At 39.2% G+C, this 20,874-nt stretch overlaps 1 protein-coding gene across 1 annotated transcript; it reads right to left on the minus strand.

The window, feature by feature from the left end:
- Positions 1-9,985: 9,985 nt before the first annotated feature.
- Positions 9,986-19,986, minus strand: LOC138888031 (uncharacterized). Its single transcript, XM_070169827.1, has 6 exons — positions 19,815-19,986; positions 19,382-19,496; positions 18,802-19,219; positions 18,654-18,726; positions 17,439-17,610; positions 9,986-10,100 (listed from the first exon to the last, which is right to left on the minus strand). Exons 1-6 carry the CDS (start codon positions 19,984-19,986, stop codon positions 9,986-9,988), a joined length of 1,065 nt encoding a protein of 354 aa, XP_070025928.1.
- Between the last annotated feature and the right edge of the window lie 888 nt (positions 19,987-20,874).

Below are 20,874 nucleotides of genomic sequence, written 5' to 3' on the forward strand. Positions count from 1 at the left end.
AATCATATTTTAAGCCAAAGAAGGATGTTAGCACATCAAAACCACTCGAACTCCTTCATATGGATCTGTGTGGTCCTATGAGAATACCAAGTAGAGGTGGAAAGAAGTATATTTTTGTGATTGTGGACGACTATTCAAGATTCTCCTAACACTGTTTCCTAGAACAAAGTCTACAACAAAAGGACACAATGTATGGAAGAAAGTGTTCATGTGTTATTCAATGAGACACCCTCTTCTAACAAGGAAGGAAATAGTAATGATCAAGATAATGAACCACTTTTGGTTCCTGGGGAAATATCTCATATCTCAAATGGAAAGGCTAATATGACGAGCCAGATGAAGGAGACAGGTGAAGACAATGTAACATTGGAGATGAAAATATCTCATATCTCAAAAGGTGAAGACATCCTCTTGCACTTCTCAAGAGGAACCTGGTACCCCAAGTAATACTACTGAAGCTGAAGAAAGAGTTGGAGATGCAGTGCAAGGTATTCCACAAGTAACAAAACAAGAAATGCATGGAAATCCATTTAACTTACCCAATTCCTATACCAATCAAACTTCAGTCCTGTTAGTTTGTATGAGTCCACCAAACAGTAGAGTACCTAGTCCTATATGAGGTTATGCTGAGAATGCTAATAATACTGTAAGTAAATGAGACACAAGATTTTTACGTTGAAAAATCCTAACTCAAGGGGATAAAAACCACGACCTACACCTCTAGGATTTCAACTTCACTAACTTGTAAACACATATTACAAGCCACTTTGTAATAACTCTATTACAAAGAATTCAACTCAACTAACTTGTGGTACTCTCACCATAAGCCACTTTGTCACTCTCTAGTTACAAAGACTTTAACTAACTTGTGATACTCTTACCACAAGCCAATTTATCACTCCAGATAAAGGACCTGAAGCATATCTGGTACATTCATTCAAGGTCATCAACTCAAGATAATCTGAGTAGTGTGCCTTCAGATTCACAAGAACTAGATTAGGGACCTGATCCCTTTGTGTTCCCCTGACAGAAGTATAAGTTAACTATATAGCTGGAAAGCAACTGTAGAAAGTGACTGCCTGCAACTATATACGCAACAGTACAGCAGACAGTGTAGCAGTCACTTCCCATTAGGTAAAGGCATGTACTAACCAAGAATTGACATCACCATTGTGATGTCTTTTATAGTATAACAACCTGGTGCAAGGCACAAGATATTCATTTGAGAATTTTTAGTGATATTCTTTCAAGTGCTGGAAATACCTCTCTTAAAAACAAAGCTGTTGCAACCTTAAGGACCAAATCCAAAGATTGAAGATATCTTAAGTCCTTAGGTTTGTTGAGTCTTTGTTATTTGTTCTTCACCGTAACTCCTATCTTGCTTTATTAGAAGATTTGTTTTAGAAAACTCAAAATCATAAACCATCTGAGTTTGTGTTGTGACTAGAGTTAGTCATAGGTTGAAGTCTTTGTAACTAGTGAGTGACAAAGTGGCTTGTGATAAGTGTATTACAAGTTAGAGTGATTGAAGTCTTTGTAACTAGTGAGTGACAAAGTGGCTTGTGATAAGTGTATTACAAGTTAGAGTGATTGAAGTCTTTGTAACTAGTGAGTGACAAAGTGGTTTGTGATAAGTATATTACAAGTTAGAGTGATTGAAGTCTTTGTAATAGAGTCATTACAAAGTGGCTTGTAATAGTGTAGTTACAAGTTAGTGAAGTTGAAATCCTACAAGTGTAGGTCGTGGTTTTTTTCCCCTTGAGTTGGGATTTTTCCATGTAAAAATCATGTGTCTCATTTACATACTGGTTCATTAGTTAGCACTATGGAAACTGATATACGACCAGAGCTCTATACGGTTTGGTTCATTAGTATTTTTAGTGGAAACTCATAGAAGACCAGGTACTCAATATTGTGGTGGATCCATATAAACTAACAATGTCTTCCACCATGTCGGTAAAATAGCCATCATACATCGTTGAAACGTCATTGGTGCATTACACAACCCAAAAGGCATCTGTAAGAGTGCAAAATTACCATAGGGACAAGTGAAAGTGGTCTTCTCTTGGTCCTCAGGAGCAAAAAGGATTTGGTTATAACCGGAGTATCCATCAAGAAAGCAATAAAAAGAACACCCGGCCAACCTATCAAGCATTTGGTCAAGAAATGGAAGCATAAAATGATCTTTCCGAGTAAATTTGTTGAGCTACCTATGTCGCGCCCCCTTTTTTCTCCCTTCCAACGGAGAGGAGTCCGGGTTTCGACATTCATGGTGTATAATAACTCGTTCCTTTTGGGAATTGGGTATTTGAAGAGTTGCCACCTAATAATTTAAGTTGCATTAGGACACTCATAGAGTTCATTTACAACTAGGTTTGATAACCAGAGATTGGGTAAGGGCTTGAAATTATCCTAAGGGAAGGTGTTAGGCACCCCTCAGGATCCACTAGTGTGGTTCCCGACCAGATAGTTTTTTGTGAATTTGTGCAATTAGCAAGTAATCAAATAAAAGGCTCAAGTAATTGGGGATTTAAGTTTAAATACACAAGTGCAAACAATTATTAAAAGGCAGGGTTTTGGAAAATGAGTTATAAGCTAGACATGCTTGTAAAAAATGAAAGGGGGTCCTAGGTTTGTTTACAATATGGATCACCTCCGGTATGACACTCCTCAGAAGAGGGGATACACGTGGTATTAACGCACCGGTTATCATATACATATCTACTCTTCCCACCCCGTTAAGGTATTAAAGCATGGATTGGTCTCGACCTCTATTGTATGCTATTACCAGTCCTATTCTTATCAGTCCCGGAGGAATTTAGGACTATTATTCCTATAAGAGGGAGGATTTTAGGCTGACTCTTAGGTTTAAAGGTGAAAGACTAAAGCGACATGCAAAACACGTAGGACTGCATTTTGAGGGGAACATATAAACAATTAGAGGGCTTATATATACCTCCATAAATAATTCATATAAATAGCATGACTTAAACACAGTTAAGGTCTGAATTTTAAAATCCTAAAGCAGAGTTTGAGTCAGAACCAGATTCATTGTATAACTTAGAAAAGAAGTCTGAATCAGGCATGCCTGCTGGTTGTAGCAGTTGGTAATTAACAAAGGCAGTTCCAGTTTTATTTAAGTAATTACCTAAGGCTTGCCTAAGTGTAATGGTGATGTCCTATGAGCATGAATATCTATATTGATTAGGAATGTAGTAGAGCAGCGGTTAATTTTAAACAGGCGATTTGGATCCTATAGGCATGCTTTCTAATGATATTGATTAACACGAAAAGAGTAGGTTATTTAATCTGATTCAAACAGGCACGAGTCAAACTGATTTTTAACTAAACTGGTTTTAGACCTTATAAGCATGATTTCTATTACAGCTAATTTTAAATCCTATATGTATGGTATCTAATTATTAAAAGCTGACTTTGGACTTATAGGCATGATCTCTAAGGGAAACGAATCTGGATACATGTTGTAATGCAAAATTGAACTTCAATTACTTTACATCCTATAAGCATGATATCTAATTATAAAGCGGACTTCTAACCCTATAGGCATGATCTCTACTATTAAAGCCATTTAGACCCTACAGACATGGTTTCTAATTGTGAAAGTAAAGCATGCAGAATTTATTTTAAACCAAAGCAGATCCTATAGGCATGTTATCTAACAGACCATATTTGGAATCAAAATAGACCCTATAGGCATGTTATCTACCCACTATATACAACTACCCACCCTTTCTCACTAATAACCCCATAATTGTATATAAATTATTATAGACCAAATGATTGAATTAAAAAAGAAGTGCAGAAATAAGAAATTACAACCAAAGGAAGCCTGATCTTGACTTCCTCTCTGAGTTATGTAATAAACCACTTCAATGCCAATATTTCAAGGCCTTTTCTCATACCTGGGTGGATCAGAGTTCCATAAGGACCTCAAGGGATCTCGAGCAGGGCTCACACCTAGATTTACATAACCAAATAGAATGAGTGTAGTGTGGAAAGGCCAGCCCTTATGTGTCCAAGTTCAGATGGAGCTCAAGGGTCCCAAGGCAAGGCTCACACAAGAGGGGCAAACCTAGATTCTAAGAATATAGTGGAAGTGCAGAACATAGTTTGAAAAGGAGATTTATTTTTAAAAGCTAGACTGACAGTCCATTTTGAAAGCAATTAGTGACAGAAGCGATTTAAATTAGTAGTAGTAGTAGTAGTAGTAAAACTCAGAACTACACAGAATCAGTAGTCATTCAAAGGGGTCAAGGGGTTTTGGGGATACATTTGTCTGTAAGCAGATGAACCCAGCAGGGGTCTGGTTTGGTCATGCACAGAAACAACTGATGCTGGCATGGCCACAAACCTATCAAAGGAACACAAACACATAGAGGGAATATGGGGGTTTGGGGTTCATAAGACAGAATATGCGTTAAAACACACATAGGGGAAGCATTAATCTAAGGGAAAAGGGAACATATTACAGCATGTTAATAATGTAACTTGACTGCAGAAACATGAGCAGAAGTAGGCAAGAGTGAAAGAAACAGAAGCAACTAAAGAAGCATGTTGTTGTTGGGGCTTAAAAATTAACTAGGACATACCAGTAGAGAAGCAAAGTGCAGAAAGGTAAAGCAAGCAAGATTCCATAGTCTAGCCTTGGCTTTCAGCCGGCTAGACAAAGCAATAGCACTAGTAGTAAAGAAGGAGAGAGTTTTTTAGTGTAAGTGTGTGTTCTGAACTCAAATTATTCCTCTCTTTGAAAGAATAGAAGGTAAGGGTATTTATAGTTTTTAAAACGAGTGAAGAATAAGGTAATAACTAAAGTCTTAACACAAATATGGAAATAATCACAATCAGAATCAATTAACACAAGTGATTCCCTTTAATTAAGGAATCACTGCGTAACGGATACTAACAGGGTTAATTAAGGAAAGAAATCAGTTTAGGATAGATTGATTATTGCCATATTAGGGGGCAGAAAAAGTATAAAGTAAATAATTGAGACTAAGTACAAAAAATTCTTAGTTTTGGGAAAGGGGTTCATCAAGATCAAATATCACAGTAAAGGAAAGGAATCAATTAATTTTAAACAAATGAGTAAAAAAATTAGGGTTTATAAGGGAACCATTTGCAATCAGTCGTGAGATTGAGGAAATCAAAATCAATCAAGAAAGAAACATGATTTTGCACTTCAACATATAAATAGAATTAACAGAAGTATCAGACATGCAAGGCCAAACATATTGGCAAAAGACACAACACAAACATACAGCAGTAGCAGGAATAAGCTAGGATTCAGTAGTAAAAGAGATCTACTCGAAGCACAATAGTCAACAAGGTCAAGTAGTCACTTAGAATCAAAAGTGAAGAAAAATATAGTAAAAGAAAGTCAGAAACAAGTAAAGACCTTCAAGCTCATAGTAATAAGCGAGGAAACCTCTTTTAAGAATTAGGGCTTCAACGGTAGTTCAGTTTAAGAGATGATAAGAACTCAGAATCAGATAAGTCAAACAAGGAAAAGAGAGACAGAAACAGAGAACTTAATCGAACAAGTATACATTCAAACAAACAAGGATAGTTTCAGAACTCGGATAAGACCAAAAAGACCTAGGGTTCTCAACATGCTGAATTAGGTAGAACGAAAGCATAAACAAGTCGTTTGAACATAGTGAAATCATAAACGATGCTGAAGATCGAAGGAGAGATCTTTAAAAAGAGTTTTAAGAAACCCTAATCGTTGAAAAATGAAGAGTCATTTTGGAAGAAAATCGAAGAACCTTAGAGAAAACACTTGAGAAGTTCATAATAAGCACAGATCTAAAATAGATCTGAAAGAAAATCAAAAGACCTTAAAGTTAGGGTTTCAGAGAACCCCGAAAAAGTGAGAAAGACTTTGAAAATTACCGATCTAGCCAGAAAAGCCATGGATCTGACTTGAACGGTCAAAGGTGGCCGGAAAAAAACCAGAGATGGCGGTTGATCAAGGACTGGACCAGATCTCTTTGAGATCTGGCCATGAAATCACTGAAACAAACACCCAGGAGCTATAAGAGGCCGATACACCTCTCAAGCAGCCATGAGAGTCCATGGATTAGGTAGGGATTACAAGGAATTAGGGTGGAATTGGGTGGCGGCTAGGGTTTATGTAAGGCTGCAAAGAGAATTTAGAGGAGAGGGATTCATGGGCGGCGTTTAGTGAAAAGTAAATTAGGTTAAGGGGTCATTTGGGTTTAATTATGGAAGCGTGAATGGTGTCCGTTGATCTGAATGATCAACGGCCTAGATTAAAAGGGTAGGTGGGGAATCCGAGTTTAGGTTAGTTGAAATTGGGTTGGGGTCGGGTTTAATTGAAATTGGGCCAGGGAAATTGGGTTTGATTTGGGGTTAAATTTAGGCTAAAAATTAAATACAAATGGGTTGTTATTTAAATAACCAATTTTCCCCTTTTTAAATTATAAAAAAATAGTAAATAAATTTCTGAGAATAACTTGAAAGTACTAAAATGATTCAAATCATGTAAATAACAATTTAAAAATATAGGGATTAATTTTATGGATATAAAACACAATTAAATCTTAAAAAGGCTAAAATTACAATTATATGCAATTAGCTGTTAAAAATACTAAACAAGATTGTAAAAATATGTAAAAATTACCCTATAAATATAAAAATCTAATAAATGAATCATCAAAAATAATAATTTTGGACATAATTATTGGGATTTTATGGATGAAAATAGGAAATAAATCGATTTAAAAACCTTTAAAAATTATGGAAAAATAATAAAATATTTGGACATGCCTATGTATGCATTTATATGCTATGTTGAAGTTATTTTGCATATTGAAAATATATAGGGAAAAATTGGGTATCAACAACCTATAGTCCATGCACACTCTCCACCCGGTGACGGTTCTTGTTCGGATCAATTCATTCTTGTCATTTGTTACCACAGTCATGCCCCCTTTATTTGGGACACATTGTACTGGAGAGGTCTACGAGCTATCGGAAATGGGATACACAACCTCGGCATCTAACCACTTGACTATCTCCTTCTTCACCACCTCTTGCATTGCTTCATTCAATCTTCTTTGATGTTCAATAGAGAATTTGGCACCCTCCTCCAAAATAATTTTGTGCATGCAAAAGGCGGGCCTTATGCTTTGGATATCCTCCAAAGTCCAACCGATTGCTCTTTTCCTCCTTTGTAGCACCTCCAATGTGGACTCTACCTGCATGTTAGTTAAGCAAGAATAAAGTATAAGTGGTATAGTAGAAGAAGGGCCAAGAAATTCATACCTGAGGTGCGGGGGAAATGGCTTTAGCTCCAAAGTAGTAGGCTCTTCGATTGAGGAATTTGTTGGAGGAGTCTTCCTGTTTTCATGATCCAAAGATAGCTTTCAGGGCGCATAAGTATACGACCACATGCCTTGCAATTCATTTACACACCCCACATAGCCATCACTCTTTGCATCATCATCTAGGTTGAGAAAAATGGCTTCTAATTTGTCCTCAACATTAATTGTTACACTAGCATCATCAACTATCACGCCGGTCACCATATCACAAATGAACAAACTTCATTACTATTCGGTTGCCTCATTAACTTGCACACATGGAAAACCACCTTTTTGTCACCCACCTGAAAGTGAGCTCATCGGTTTCCACATAAACAATAGTCTTCCCCATAGCAAAGAAAGGTCTACCCTAAATGATAGGCACCTCATAGTCTACTTCACAATCAAGGATAACAAAATCCGCTGGGAGGATGAACTTGTCAACTCTAATCAATACATCATCAATAATACCCAAAGACCTTTTTATTGTCCGATCTGCCATTTGCAGCCTCATGGATGTGGGTCTTGGTTGTCCAATTCCCAAGGTTTTAAACACTGAGTAGGGCATCAAGTTGATACTTTCCCCGAGATCACATAATGCTTTGGCAAAATCGACGCTCCCAATAGTGCAAGGGATTGTGAAAGCACTCAGATCTTCCAACTTTGGAGCCATTGAGTGCACAATAGCACTCACTTGGTGAGTCATCTCGATGTTTTCACAATTCATTGATCTTTTCTTGGTTACCAAATCCTTCATGAATTTTGCATATTCCGGCATTTGTTCCAATGCCTCAACCAACGGCACATTAATTGACAAACTCTTCATCATATCAATAAACTTTTTGAATTGGTTTTTATTATTTTGCTTTGCAAGCCTTTGAGGGTATGGAGGATGAAGCCTTGGCATTGGTGCCTTAACCTTTGGCATCGCCGATTCCGGCATGTCAATCACGTGTTCCCTAGATGGCTTCACTTCTTCTTGCATCTCCTCCACACTTTCATCTATATCAATTCTCACTTCTTCATTAGCTTGAACCACATTGCTTGGGATTTCATCCTCTTGAACCACAACATCTTCATCCACAATCCTTCTTTGAATTGAGGTAGTTGCCTCTCCACCTTTTCCACTTCTAATATTCACGGCCATAGCATGTCCCGTATTATTTCCACCATTTGGGTTCACCACTGTATCACTAGGTAGTGCCCCCTTAGGACGAGTGTTCAAAGCTTGTGAGATTTGGCCTAATTGAACCTTCAAATTCCAAATAGAAGTGTTGTGCGAGGCTACTTGAGCATCGGAGTCAGTGTTCTTCTCCATCATCTATTTATACATGTTTTCAATTCTACCCATCTCATTGGAAGAAGATCTTGGTCCTTGAGAAGGATAGGGAGGTGAATTGCTTGGATGTTGGAACATCGGGGGCCTTTGAAAACCTGACCCCCGGTTGTTATTGTTGTTCCACCCTCCTTGGTTATTTCCTCCCCAATTGCTTTGATTGTTGCCACCCTAATTTCCCTGATTTCCTTGGTTGTTCCAATTTCCTTGATTGGAATTGCCACCACTCCAGTTGCCTTGGTGGTTTTGGTTGTTCCAATTACCTTGGTTTCCTTGTGACCTCCATTGTTGTTGGTTTTGTCCTTGAGCATTGTTTCTTTGACCTTGATAATTGCTGACATATTGAACTTCTTCGTCGTGCTCATTGAATGAATAATCTTGATCATAACCACTATCATCTTGCGTAATGTTCCAGGCGTCTTTGCATTTGTTGACCTTGTTGCCATCTTTTGTTTACCATCATATTCATGTCTTCCATTGCATGCACTTGTTTTGGCCCTTGAACTTGTTAAAGCTGAGCCTTGGCCAATTGGTTCATGGTAGTTGTCAACTCGGCAATAGCTTGCCCATGGCCATGTAGCTCCTTGTGTAGGTGAATAACATTAGGGTCACCTTGCGGTACATTGGCTTTACTTTGCCACGCTGAAGAGGTATCCGACATCTCATCAAGAATTTCACAAGCTTCAGCATATGGCGTGTTCATGAATTTCCCCCAGTGAATTGGTTAACCACACATTGATTAGTTGTGTTGATCCCCTTGTAGAATGTTTGTTGGATCATGGCCTCGGTCATATCATTTTTCAGGCACTCTTTAACCATGGGACGATATCTTTCCCAAATCTCATGCAATGGCTCATTGGGTTCTTGCTTGAAAGCAAGAATTTCATCTCGAAGCGTTGCCATATATCCCAGAGAGAAGAATTTGGAAATGAACTTTTCTGCCAACACATCCCAAGTGTGGATGGAATGGTTGGGAAACCTCTCCAACCTGTCCAATGCTTTTCCCAGTAGAGAAAAGGGAAATAGCCCGAACCTCACCGCGTCCTCAGAAATATTTGTTTGTTTGCTCCTCCAACAAGTATCGACGAACTCTTTGAGATTCTTTGTAGGCATTTTGATTCAGAGCCCCAGTGAAGAAACCTTGTTGTTCAAGTAGTGTAAGCATCACGTTGGTGATTTAGAAGTTGCCTACCCTAATACGGGGTGGTACTATAGCACTTGCATAACCCTTGTTTGGCAATTGTCGATGGGTTGCCACTCTTGGTGGAGGTGGGGGAGGGACGGGCACATTATCGTGAGGTGATCAGCCTCGTCTATTAGTTTGAGGTTCAATAGGAACCCCATCCATTGCATCATCGTCCACGTTCTCCCCCAATGGCACATTTCCAATGGGTTCGTTGTTGAGAGCCATGTTGTACCTAAAATCAATTCACGCACAAAATTAGTGACTCGGAAGGAAAGAAAAACAAAACACACAAAACCTAGATAAATAGCTAGATCTATTTAACTCCCCGGCAACGGCGCCAAAAATTGATCTCGCCCAAACTCACACCACAATTAGGTATTGAGGTGGTTGAAGCAATAATAAACCCAACACAAGTCGGGATTGAATCCTCAAAGAGTTAGAATTTGAATTAGGTATATAACTAGAGTAAATGTATGATGTGCTTTAGATTGCCCTTCCACATATTCATTGGTTGTTTCTATTTCTATTTTTAGCTAACAATTGCAACTAATAAAGTAGAAGACAATGCTTTTGGTTTTGAGTGTTTTTCAAATGATAAAGGAATCTAGGGTCGTGACTTTCACCTAGGTGGATACCTAACGGGTTATAAACTATAGGGCAAGTTTGATATATCGGATTCGTAATATAGCAATCATACGCAATTGCTCACTCTATACCTCTCAGTAGTTTGAGTGATTTTTTCCAATTTGGATTTCTCAAGCCCAAATGGGTATTGCACAAATCAAGTAATATATGCTCAAGTTGGGTCTTACTATCTCTAGATTTGACCCTTTAATTGGGGCTATCAATTTCTTAAATTCACCCACAATTCCTTGCTACCCAGGTTTTTCTAAACCTAGTCTCTCTTTCTCAAGCCAAGACAAGGTCAAATAGGCATGAATCAATATTTGCAACCATCAATTCTAGAATTGAAGCATAAACAAGGGTAGATATCACTAACCCAATTACAAACAAGCCCTAAAATTAAATACCCATTAAGTACCCACAATAGAGTTGAGCCACAATCCTAGCTAAAGATTTGGCTACTCATGAAAAATGAAGAAATGCATGAAGAAATTAAGATAGATTGCATAATAATTGATTAAACAAGGAAAAACTAATGTTAAGAAGTCAATCTAGTACAAAATTACTCAAAGAAGTAAAGAAAACCGCTCAGGTGCACCTCTGCAAACTAAACTTAACCTAAAAATAACAAAAAGTTCTATTTATACTAAGCTGAAAATATCAGACAAAAATACCCCTGCGAAGGTTGTGCGGTCGCAAAATTCTGGTGCGGCCCGCACAATGGGCTTCTGTGGTTCCACAAAAGTATTGTGGTCCGTAGTCTTGGAATTTGGGCTTGGCACTTCAGGCTTCTGCTGTCCACATAAAAGCGGGTGCGGCAGCACTTAGGATTATGCAGTCGCACAAAAGTGCTGCGGTCCGCACTCCTCTACTTTCCAGCTCTCTGAATCTTCAATCCTGCGGAATGCATAATAATGGTTGTGGCTACAAAATTTTTGTGCGGTCTGCACTCGCTGAGCTGGCCAAAAACCACTCTCTGAATCTTCATTCTACGGCTGCACTAGAATTGTGCGGTCTGCACTGCTACTTATTTTGCCCTGTTATGGTTTTAGAATCCTTTATGAGTTGATTTTGACTTCTTTGGCTCATTTTCAAATATTCTTGCGAGTAAGCACATTTCGTTAGTTTTCGGAAATACCTTTAAGCATTATTGAGCTAAAACGTAAGTAAAAGAGAACAAATAAGCGGTCAAAATCCCTAATTATCAAGGACCCGCTATAGTCACTATGAGTTCCTTGTGATGTCTTTTGGGCTGATCAATGCCCCAGCAACATTTATGCATCTAATTAAAAGTGTGTTCCAGCCATATCTTGATTCATTTTTCATAGTGTTTATTGCTGATATATTGGTGTACTCACGTAGATAGGAGGAGCATGCAAAACATGTGAGGATTGTACTATAGACGTTAAGGGATGAGAAACTTTATGCAAAGTTCTCCAAGTGTGAGTTTTGGCTCAGTTCAGTGGCGTTCTTAGGGCACATGATGTCTAGTGAGGGGATCAAGGTGGATCCAAAAAAGATTGAGGCGTTTCAAAGTTGGCCCAAACCATCTTCAACTACTAAGATTTAGAGTTTTCTTGGCTTGGCCAGATATTATCGTGCTTCGTAGAGGGTTTTCTCATCCATTGTCTCACCTTTGACCAGGTTGACCTAGAAGGTTTCCCCATTCTGGTGGTCTAATGAGTGTGAGGAGAGCTTTTAGAAGCTCAAAACTGCCTTAACCACAACTCCGGTTCTAATTTTTCTATCGGCATCGGGTTCTTATATAGTGTATTGTGATGCTTATCAGATTGGTATTAGGTGTGTCTTTGTTTCGGAGGGTAGAGTTATTTCTATGCTTTACGGAAGTGAAGCCCCATAAGAAGAACTACCCCGTTCATAATTAAGAGTTGGTAGCCATCATTAATGTATTGAAGATTTGGAGGCATTATCTCCACGGTGTGTCTTGTGAGGTATTTACGGATCATCGAAGTCTACAGCACCTATTCAAGCAAAATGATCTAAATTTGAGGCAGCGTAGATGGTTGGAACTATTAAAAGACTATGATATTACCATTTTGTGTCATCCCAGGAAGGGCAATGTGGTAGCTGATGCCTTGAGTAGAAAGGTGGTGAGTATGGGTAGCCTTGAATACGAGAGATCGCTTGAATTAGATGTTTAGGACTTGGCCAATCACTTCGTGAGTTTAGATGTTTCGGAGCCTAATCGGGTTCTAGCTTGCGTGGATTCTCGATCTTTTTTATATGATAGCATCAGAGAGCGCCAGTATGACGACCCCCATTTGCGTATCCTTAAGGACAAGATTCAGCACGGTGATGCCAAGGTGGTTTCTATTGAAGGTAATGGGTGTTGCGGATGCAGGGTTGTATTTGTGTGTCCAATGTGGGTGGGTTGCGTGAGTTAATTATTAAGGAGTCCCACATTTTCCAGTTTCCATTTATTCGGGTGCCACGAAGATGTATCAGGACTTGAGGTAGCACTATTGGTGGAGGAGAATAAAGAAGGATATAGTGGAGTTTGTAGCTTGGTGCTTCAACTGTCAACTGGTGAAGTACGAGCATCAGAGGCTGGGCGGTTTGCTTTAGAGGCTTTAGATTCCTGAGTGGAAATGGGAGAATATCATCATGGACCTTGTAGTTGGGCTCCCATGGACTTTGAAGAAATTTGATGTTATTTGGGTGATTGTGGATCGGTTGACTAAGTTTGCGCATTTCCTTCCAGTTGGGACTACCTATTAATTAGAGAGGTTGGTCGAGATCTATATCCGCAAGATTGTTTGCCTTCACAGTGTGCTAATATATATTATTTCAGATCGGGGCACGCAACTCACATTGCAATTTTTGAGAGTAGTGCAGCGAGAGTTAGGCACTCAGGTTGAGTTGAGTACAACATTTTACACTTAAATGAACGGACAGTCCGAGCGCACCATTCAAATATTGGAGGATATGCTAATTTCTTGTGTCATGTATTTTGGGGGTTCTTGGGATCAATTTCTATCGCTTATACAGTTTGCCTACAATAACAAATACCAATCAAGTATTTAGATGGCTCCGTGTGAGGCCTTGTATGGGAGGCGGTGTTGGTCTCTAGTTGGTTGGTGTAAGCTGGGTGACGCTAGGCTATTGGGTACTGACTTGGTTCAGGATGCTTTGGAAAAGGTTAAGTTGATTCAGGATCGGCTTCGCATGACATAGTCTAGATAGAAGAGTTACGTTGATTGGGAGGTTCATGATGTTGCCTTCATGGTATGAGAGAAGGTATTGCTTAGGGTTTCACCTATGAAGGGTGTGATGAGATTCGGGAAGAGGGGCAAGTTGAGACCTCGGTATATTAGCCCTTTTGAGGTGCTTGAGAGGATTAGAGAGGTGGCTTACATGCTTGCATTTCCACCTAGTCTATCGGGTGGTCCCCTAGTATTTCATGTTTCTATGCTCCCAAAGTATTTCAGTGATCCATCTCATATTTCGGACTTCATCCTAGTTTAGTTAGATAGGGATTCAACTTATGGTGTGGAGCTGATGGCCATTTTGGATCGGCAGCTTCGAAAGTTGAGGTCAAAGAATATATCTTCAATGAAAGTACAATGGAGAGGTCAGCCAGTTTAGGAGGCTACTTAGGAGACCGAGCGGGAGATGCGAAACAATTACTCACACCTATTTGAGACTCTACGTATGATTCTAGACTCGTTCTAGGATGAATGTTTTTTTAAGAGGGGGAGAATGTAACGATCTGGCTGGTCGTTTTGAGTATTGTATCTCGTTCCCCATTTATTTCTTATTCTATGTTCATTTTTTGTTATGTGACTTGCGGGGGTGGTTGGTTTGGTTTCGAAGCTATTTTGGAATGAATTGGGACACTTAGTCCCAAGGTTGGAGGTTTAAGTTGAAAGAGTTGATCGGATGTTGACTTATGTATAAATGACTCCAGAATGGAGTTGTTATGGTTATGATAGCTTCATGTGGTGATTTTGGACTTAGGAGTGTGTCCAGGTAGCAATTTGGAGGTCTGTAGGTACTTTTGTCTTGAATTGGCGAAAGTCAGAAAGTTGAAGTTTGGAGAGTTGAGAAGTTTGATTCAGAGTTGACTTTGTTATTATCGGGCTCGGATTTTTTTCGAGATTTGGAATAGGTCTGATGTGTTCTTTATGACTTGTGTACAAAAGTTGAGGTCAATCGGAGTTGGTTTGATAAGTTTCGGCATCGGTTTTAGGAGTTGGAAGTTGAATAGTTAATTAGGCTTGAATTGGGGTGCAATTCTTGTTTTTGATGTTGTTTGATGTGATTTGAGGCTTCGACTAAGTTCGTATGATATTTTAGGATATGTTGGTGTGTTTCGATGGGGTCCTGGATGCCTCGAGTATGATTCGGATCATGTTCAACTCAGTTTTCAACTTGCTGGACTACTGTTATGCCTGGTTTTGGTTTCCTTATACGCGATCGTGAGAGAAGGTCCGCGATTGCGAAGGCTTGTTTGGGTGACTGGTGAAATTTTTCTGCGTATTCACGAGAATTGGTCCTTGATCATAAAGCTTGGGGAGTCAGTTCTACGCTAACGCGTGAGTGGTACTGCGTTCGCAAAGAAGGAAAAGGAGGAGTGCGAATTCTACACGGTTGTTCTTCGCTATCGCGTGAGTGAGTCCGCAATGGCACAGGTTTAAGTTTCTATACACTGCGTTTGCGGTTGAGGTTCTGCGTTCACGTAGGTCATCCTTGAGGGAAACATATTGTTCTTCATGATCGGAAGGGACTTTCCGCGATCGCGAAGAGGAACAACTGAGTAGACTATTTTTTATTTATTTTTTATCAAAGTCCACTAGGCCTTATGCCTAGGGTTAATTTTATAAATATAAAGTAAAGTACAACAATGGAGGAAGACATAAACCTTACCTCCCAAAGGTTAGATGTACACTTGATCATCCAAAACTAACAACCAAATGGACCTAAAATTATATATGAAGTTAGACCTATGGAGAAACTCCAATTGCCTATCCAACATTGATAGACTACTGGATATACAAAAACATGGTGAGGAAACCTAGGTCAACTATACAAAAATGCATAAGTGATCCTTACTCTACTAAACAAATGAGTTGGAAGTTCATGTTCCATATACAACAAGATCTACATCTTCTAAAGAGTAGAAACTTTCTATGGAGTATGACAAAAAAGTGATCATAGTCCAAACATTCTCCAACTTGAAAGTTTATTTGAAAGTGAGACCAAAGAAAGCCTAGTTGAAGAAGGTTAACAAGAAGGACCCAAGTAGGTGGCCATACATGTTGATTCTGCCTATAGAAAAGAGTGAGCATTTTCCTGCTACCATCATCCAAAAAATCATGGGTTGCAGGATGTGCAAATGTCTTATGGCTTCTTGGATTGTTGCTGCAGCATGTGAGATTTTGCTGCTGGAAACTGGTGGCTTTATTCTGTTGAGTACATAGGTCTGGACCCCGATTATTGCCTTGTGGAAGCTCTGCATAAATGATAGCTGACTTCATGTGAAGCTGTTACTGATGACAGTATAGAGATGATGAAATTGTGTGCATGCATAGTTTCTGAGTTGTCCAACCTTGGCCTTCATTGTTATTCATGTTGTTGTTGTTGTGTCTGAAGGCTTGTGACCCCTGATTAAGATTGTGAGTCATGTGTGTCATGTGTGACTGTAGGTGAGCCAGGTTAAAAGTGCCTTAATGATAGGCCCAGGAGAATATCACACCTTGTAACTACAGCAATACTCTGAACCTATCCATAGTACCTGCAAAAAGAATCAAACTTGTTAGTGGAAAGGAATCTACTCTCAGGTTCTTATGTGTTCTGAGAGAGTGTGAAGGATTAGTTTCAGGATGATGAAAGTGTGCTGGTAGTTGGAAAGAGAAGTCTGTAGGTTAGCATTTTGGAGAGCTGGTGGATTCAGGCAGCATTTTAGTTGTTGTGTGGCAGTGAGCATGGAGAAAATGTTGACACTCAAGGCCATTGTTTCCTTCCCCTATTTGAGCTTGAATGATAGTACTGCCCCCAGGTTCTTGTGGGTTCTGGGTGACAGTTTTGTTGATTGTGGGAGGAGAAGTATGGCTCATGTTGTTGATGATTTTGGAGGTGGTTGTATAGATCATGGATGTAGTGATGTTCCTTCTTCTGTTGCATTTGTTTAGCAGGTTCAAAGTGGTGAATTGGTTGAGGCAATTTGTATACTTCCAGTAAGATTACCACCATAAGTGTTGATACCACCCAATAAAGGTGTTTGATCTATGTTGTATGTGTGATGGGGTTGTGATGGGTTGTGTGGGATTGTATACTGGAGTGAAATCATGAAAGGGTTTCCTGCAGAACTTCTGTTGTAGACTGTAGCTGGAGTGGAGTCATAAAAGAGGTGGTTATTGGTGTAGACCGCTACTGTAATATTCTCATTCATGGTGACAGATTGGTGCTCTATCATGTTCAGAATGTTCTTAACTTGGACTGTTAGACTGTTGGACTATTGGGAAGGTTGTAGTGGACTCCTGAATTTAGCCATAGCCATTAGAGTAATTGGATGTGGAAGCGTTATGAGTGGACATTTGGAGCCTATTTGTAGTTTTGTGTCTGAAATCTGGGGTATCTAATTAATCAAGTCTTATCTTCCCTCTAATGTGTGGTGGCAGTTCCTGCACATAGTTGAAGTATGACATGTGTTCAAGTTCATGGCTCAGTTTTGATAATGAATCAGTTGGAAAATTGGCTTCCCTATAGACATGTGAGCATTTGAATTCCTCAAAGTGTTGACTGAGATCCTTCAGCTTTTGTATGAACATCTGAAGAGACCAAGGAGGTTCAGAAGTGTTGTTGATCCAAGTAATCAACAATGCAGAATCAGCTTCTAAATGTACTTTGGTATAGCTATTTTCCAAACACCACTAGACACCAATAATAGCAGCTTCAGTTTCTGCTTGATTATTAGTACCTTCACCAAGGGGTGGTCATAGCATGAATGAAGTTAATATGTTGATCCCTTATGATGGTGCCAGCTCCAATTTTCCCTGGATTACTGAGAGCACTACCATCACTCTTTATTTTCACAAAGTTGTCTTGTGGTTTCCTCCATGCAACCTTGGTAATAGAGATGGTTTGTTGCAGATTTTCTGTCATTGAATAGAGATCAATCCACTTAGATGGCCAGTTGAAGCGAGGGTAGCAGGAGATGAATGTCAGAGTCAATGGAATACAGGACTCTGATCATAGAGGAGGCTCTACCACCATATTTAGCATTACATATGTTCTTCCTTAGATTCCAATAGATGATGGTAGGAGTTGTATCTAGGAGCAGTTGTTGCACTACATTCTTGCTTTTGTGTAGCCACCATTTCATAAGAATAAAGTGTAGGGGAAGTTGGTCAAATTGGAGGCCTGTGATGCCAGCATATTTCTTCCAAATAGCTCTTGAAAAGTGACATGTGCTGAAAATATGATTAACAGTTTTAGCTTGAGGCCTGTTGCAACATGCACATCTTGTGACTGTACGATTTCTAAGCAACAACCATATCATCAGTTGGTAGTTTATTTCTGATAGCTCTCTAGAGACAGAAGGACCATTTGAAAGGAAGCTTTTTATGACATGTCTTCTTGTTAGAGAGTAGATGTTGTTTCTTTCTTCTTATGGTTTCCCTGGTTAAGGCATAGGTGAAATTTCCTGAAACATTGGGGGTCCAAATAGCTTTATCAGGAATATGTGGGTTGTGGTAAATGGGGATTTGTAGAATGTGGGCTATCATGTGTGATGGAGTTGTTTCATTAAGTTTCTTAACAATCCATTGCCTTGTATCCCAAAATTGTGAGACTTTGATCTTGCCAGGTTTGCCTCATTTAGTTCTGTGAGCAGCTAAAGGTCCAGTACCTAGCCAATTATCCCACTAGAAGCTCACCTTACCAGAATGAAGCCTCTACCTAATGTGTTGTTCTGTCTCTTTTTTGTTTGTTATGAGGCTTTTCCAAGCCTGTGGTTGGCCAGTATCCCAGTTTTTAGAGATTGGGTGGGATATCTGACAGTACTTGGCCATAAGAAAGTTTCACCACAATGAAGGTTTGCACCTAAAGTTCCACTATTGTTTGTATTCCATGGACTTGCAGACATCTTGAATAGATCTTACCCCAATGCCACCGTCATTAAATGGAAATGATAGCTTACCCCAGGATGCCCAATGATATTTGTGTTTGTCCTTCTCCATAACCCAGAAGAAATTAGCAGTCAACTTCTCAATCTATTTCATTACTGTCTTAGGAGAGGAGACAGCAGAAAGTAAGTGAACAGGCATGGATTACAAAACATACTTTACCAAAGTGACTTTTCCACTATAGGATAGGAGTCTTCCTTGCCAACCTCTGATTCTACTGACTACTTGTGATATGAGACCATTGAAGTGGATAATTCTTTTCCTACCTATGTAGAGAGGGCATCCAAGATAGGTAAGAGGAGAATCTTTTCTTGTGAATCCTGTGATTTGTTGAATTCTGGTAACATTGTAGTGGAAGACACAAGAAGGAACCATGAAATGGCTTTTGCTACTGTTAATCTTCTGGCCAGAGGTATCTTCATAGTCTATGAGAATGGTCATTATTCTATTGAGGGAATTCTTTGTACCAGATGTGAAAATGATCACATCATCAGCAAAGCTAAGATGGTTGATTTGAGGACCCCTTCTTTCTATGTAGAATCCATTGAAGAGCTCATCATGTGTTAAGTTATTCAGCATTCTGGATAACAATTTAGCACCAAAAATGAAGAGAGCAGGAGACAGGGATCACCTTGTTTAAGACCCCTTGTGGATTTAAAAAAACTTTGTCTGGTACCATTCGCAATCACAGAGTACCAGTTTTTGGACATAATTCTCCAAATCATATCAATGATGACTTCACAGAATCCCATTCTTCTGAGAAACTATACAAGTGTAGCTCCAAGAAACTTTGTCATATGCATTTGCCATGTCAAGTTTGATTATCATGTTAGCCCCTTGATTAGGTTTCTTAATGCCTTGAAAAATTTCCTAGGCTAGCATGATATTTTCAGTGATGCTTCTTCCTATAACAAATCCTGACTGGTTGAGGGATATGAGTTTAGGAAGAATAGGGGCTAATCTAGTGGAGATAACTTTGGAGATGATTTTGTTAATGAAATTACTCAAACTGATGGGTCTGAATTCAGTTAGAGAGTTTGGGAAATCAACTTTTGGCAGCAGAACAAGGTAGGCATTGGTCATGTATCTGGGCATAACACTTCCCCCAAAGAAGGCCAACACAACTCTAAAAATATCAGCTTTGATAATTTCCCAACATGATTGGTAGAACTTACCATCCATGCCATCAGAACCAGCAGCATTTGTGGAATTCATTGAAAAGATCACCTTTTTAATCTCCTGAAGTTTAGGATCCTTGGTGAGTTCTGCATTTTCTTCTTGATTGAGTATGGTAGGAATATTGTTAAGGAGTTCTTCTCTAATAGCACCATTTGTTTCTGTGAACATGTCTTCAAAGTATTGGCAAACTTCATTTCCAATTTATTCATCACCTTGAATCCATTCACCTTCCTCATTATTGATCTTGTGAATATAGAGTTTCCTTCTCCTTCCTCTTATGAGACTCTGAAAGTATCTTGTTTTTGAATCACCTTCTTTAAACCACTGCAATTGTGTTTTATGCTTAAGGACTGCCTCTTCAACTTTCAAGTGACTTATTAAGCCTGGATTTCATGCAAGGTTGCTCTATCTGCAGGATTATTAGAGGTCATCCATTTTTCTTCTGCTTCTTTTACTTTCTGTTCAAATTTTTTTGGCTTTTGAAAAAATTCACCATACTGTTCGCTTGACCATTTGCTCAATGCCTTTGAACTGACTTTGAGCTTCTGATAAAAGATCCACATGGGGTGCCCAGCAATCTCCATCTCCCAAGTCTTTTGGACTAAGGGTAGGAAGGTATCATTGTCTACCCAACAATTGAGAAATTTGAAATATTTCTGGTTGGCTTCCTGTCACACATGCATTTCCATTAATAGAGGTAAATGATCTGACCCTGCAGCAACCAAGTGTGTGATTGTAGTTATAAGGAATGAAGCTAACCAATTATCATTAACGAATCCCTGTCCAATCTTTTCAAAACAATAGAGCATGGACCTCTTCCATTAGACCAACTGTACCTTGGAACATGAAAACCAAGGTCCACTAATCAACAGCCCTCAACCATGCGCAAGAGTTCAATACTCTTGTTCATTTGATAAGGAATGCCTCCAATCTTTTCTTCCACCGATGCAATCACATTAAAATCACCAAGGCACATCACAAGAGGATATGTGCCTTAGGTTGTCCCATAAAGGTCTTCTCATTTTTTTGCATTTTGCATAGATAACAGTCATATGA

This window comes from Nicotiana sylvestris, chromosome 3 (assembly GCF_000393655.2).
Source record: "Nicotiana sylvestris chromosome 3, ASM39365v2, whole genome shotgun sequence".
Lineage (NCBI taxonomy): Eukaryota > Viridiplantae > Streptophyta > Magnoliopsida > Solanales > Solanaceae > Nicotiana > Nicotiana sylvestris.

Coding starts and splice junctions, on each gene's coding strand:
- LOC138888031 (XM_070169827.1), bottom strand. CDS start 19,986: ATGTTCACAGAAACAAATGGTGCTATTAGAGAAGAACTCCTTAACAAT. Junction 19,497..19,814: donor TGGTTCTGATGGCATGGATG/GTAAGTTCTACC, acceptor AAATTTTTCAAG/GCATTAAGAAACCTAATCAA. Junction 10,101..17,438: donor CATGCTATGACCACCCCTTG/GTGAAGGTACTA, acceptor AATTGATTTTAG/GTACAACATGGCTCTCAACA.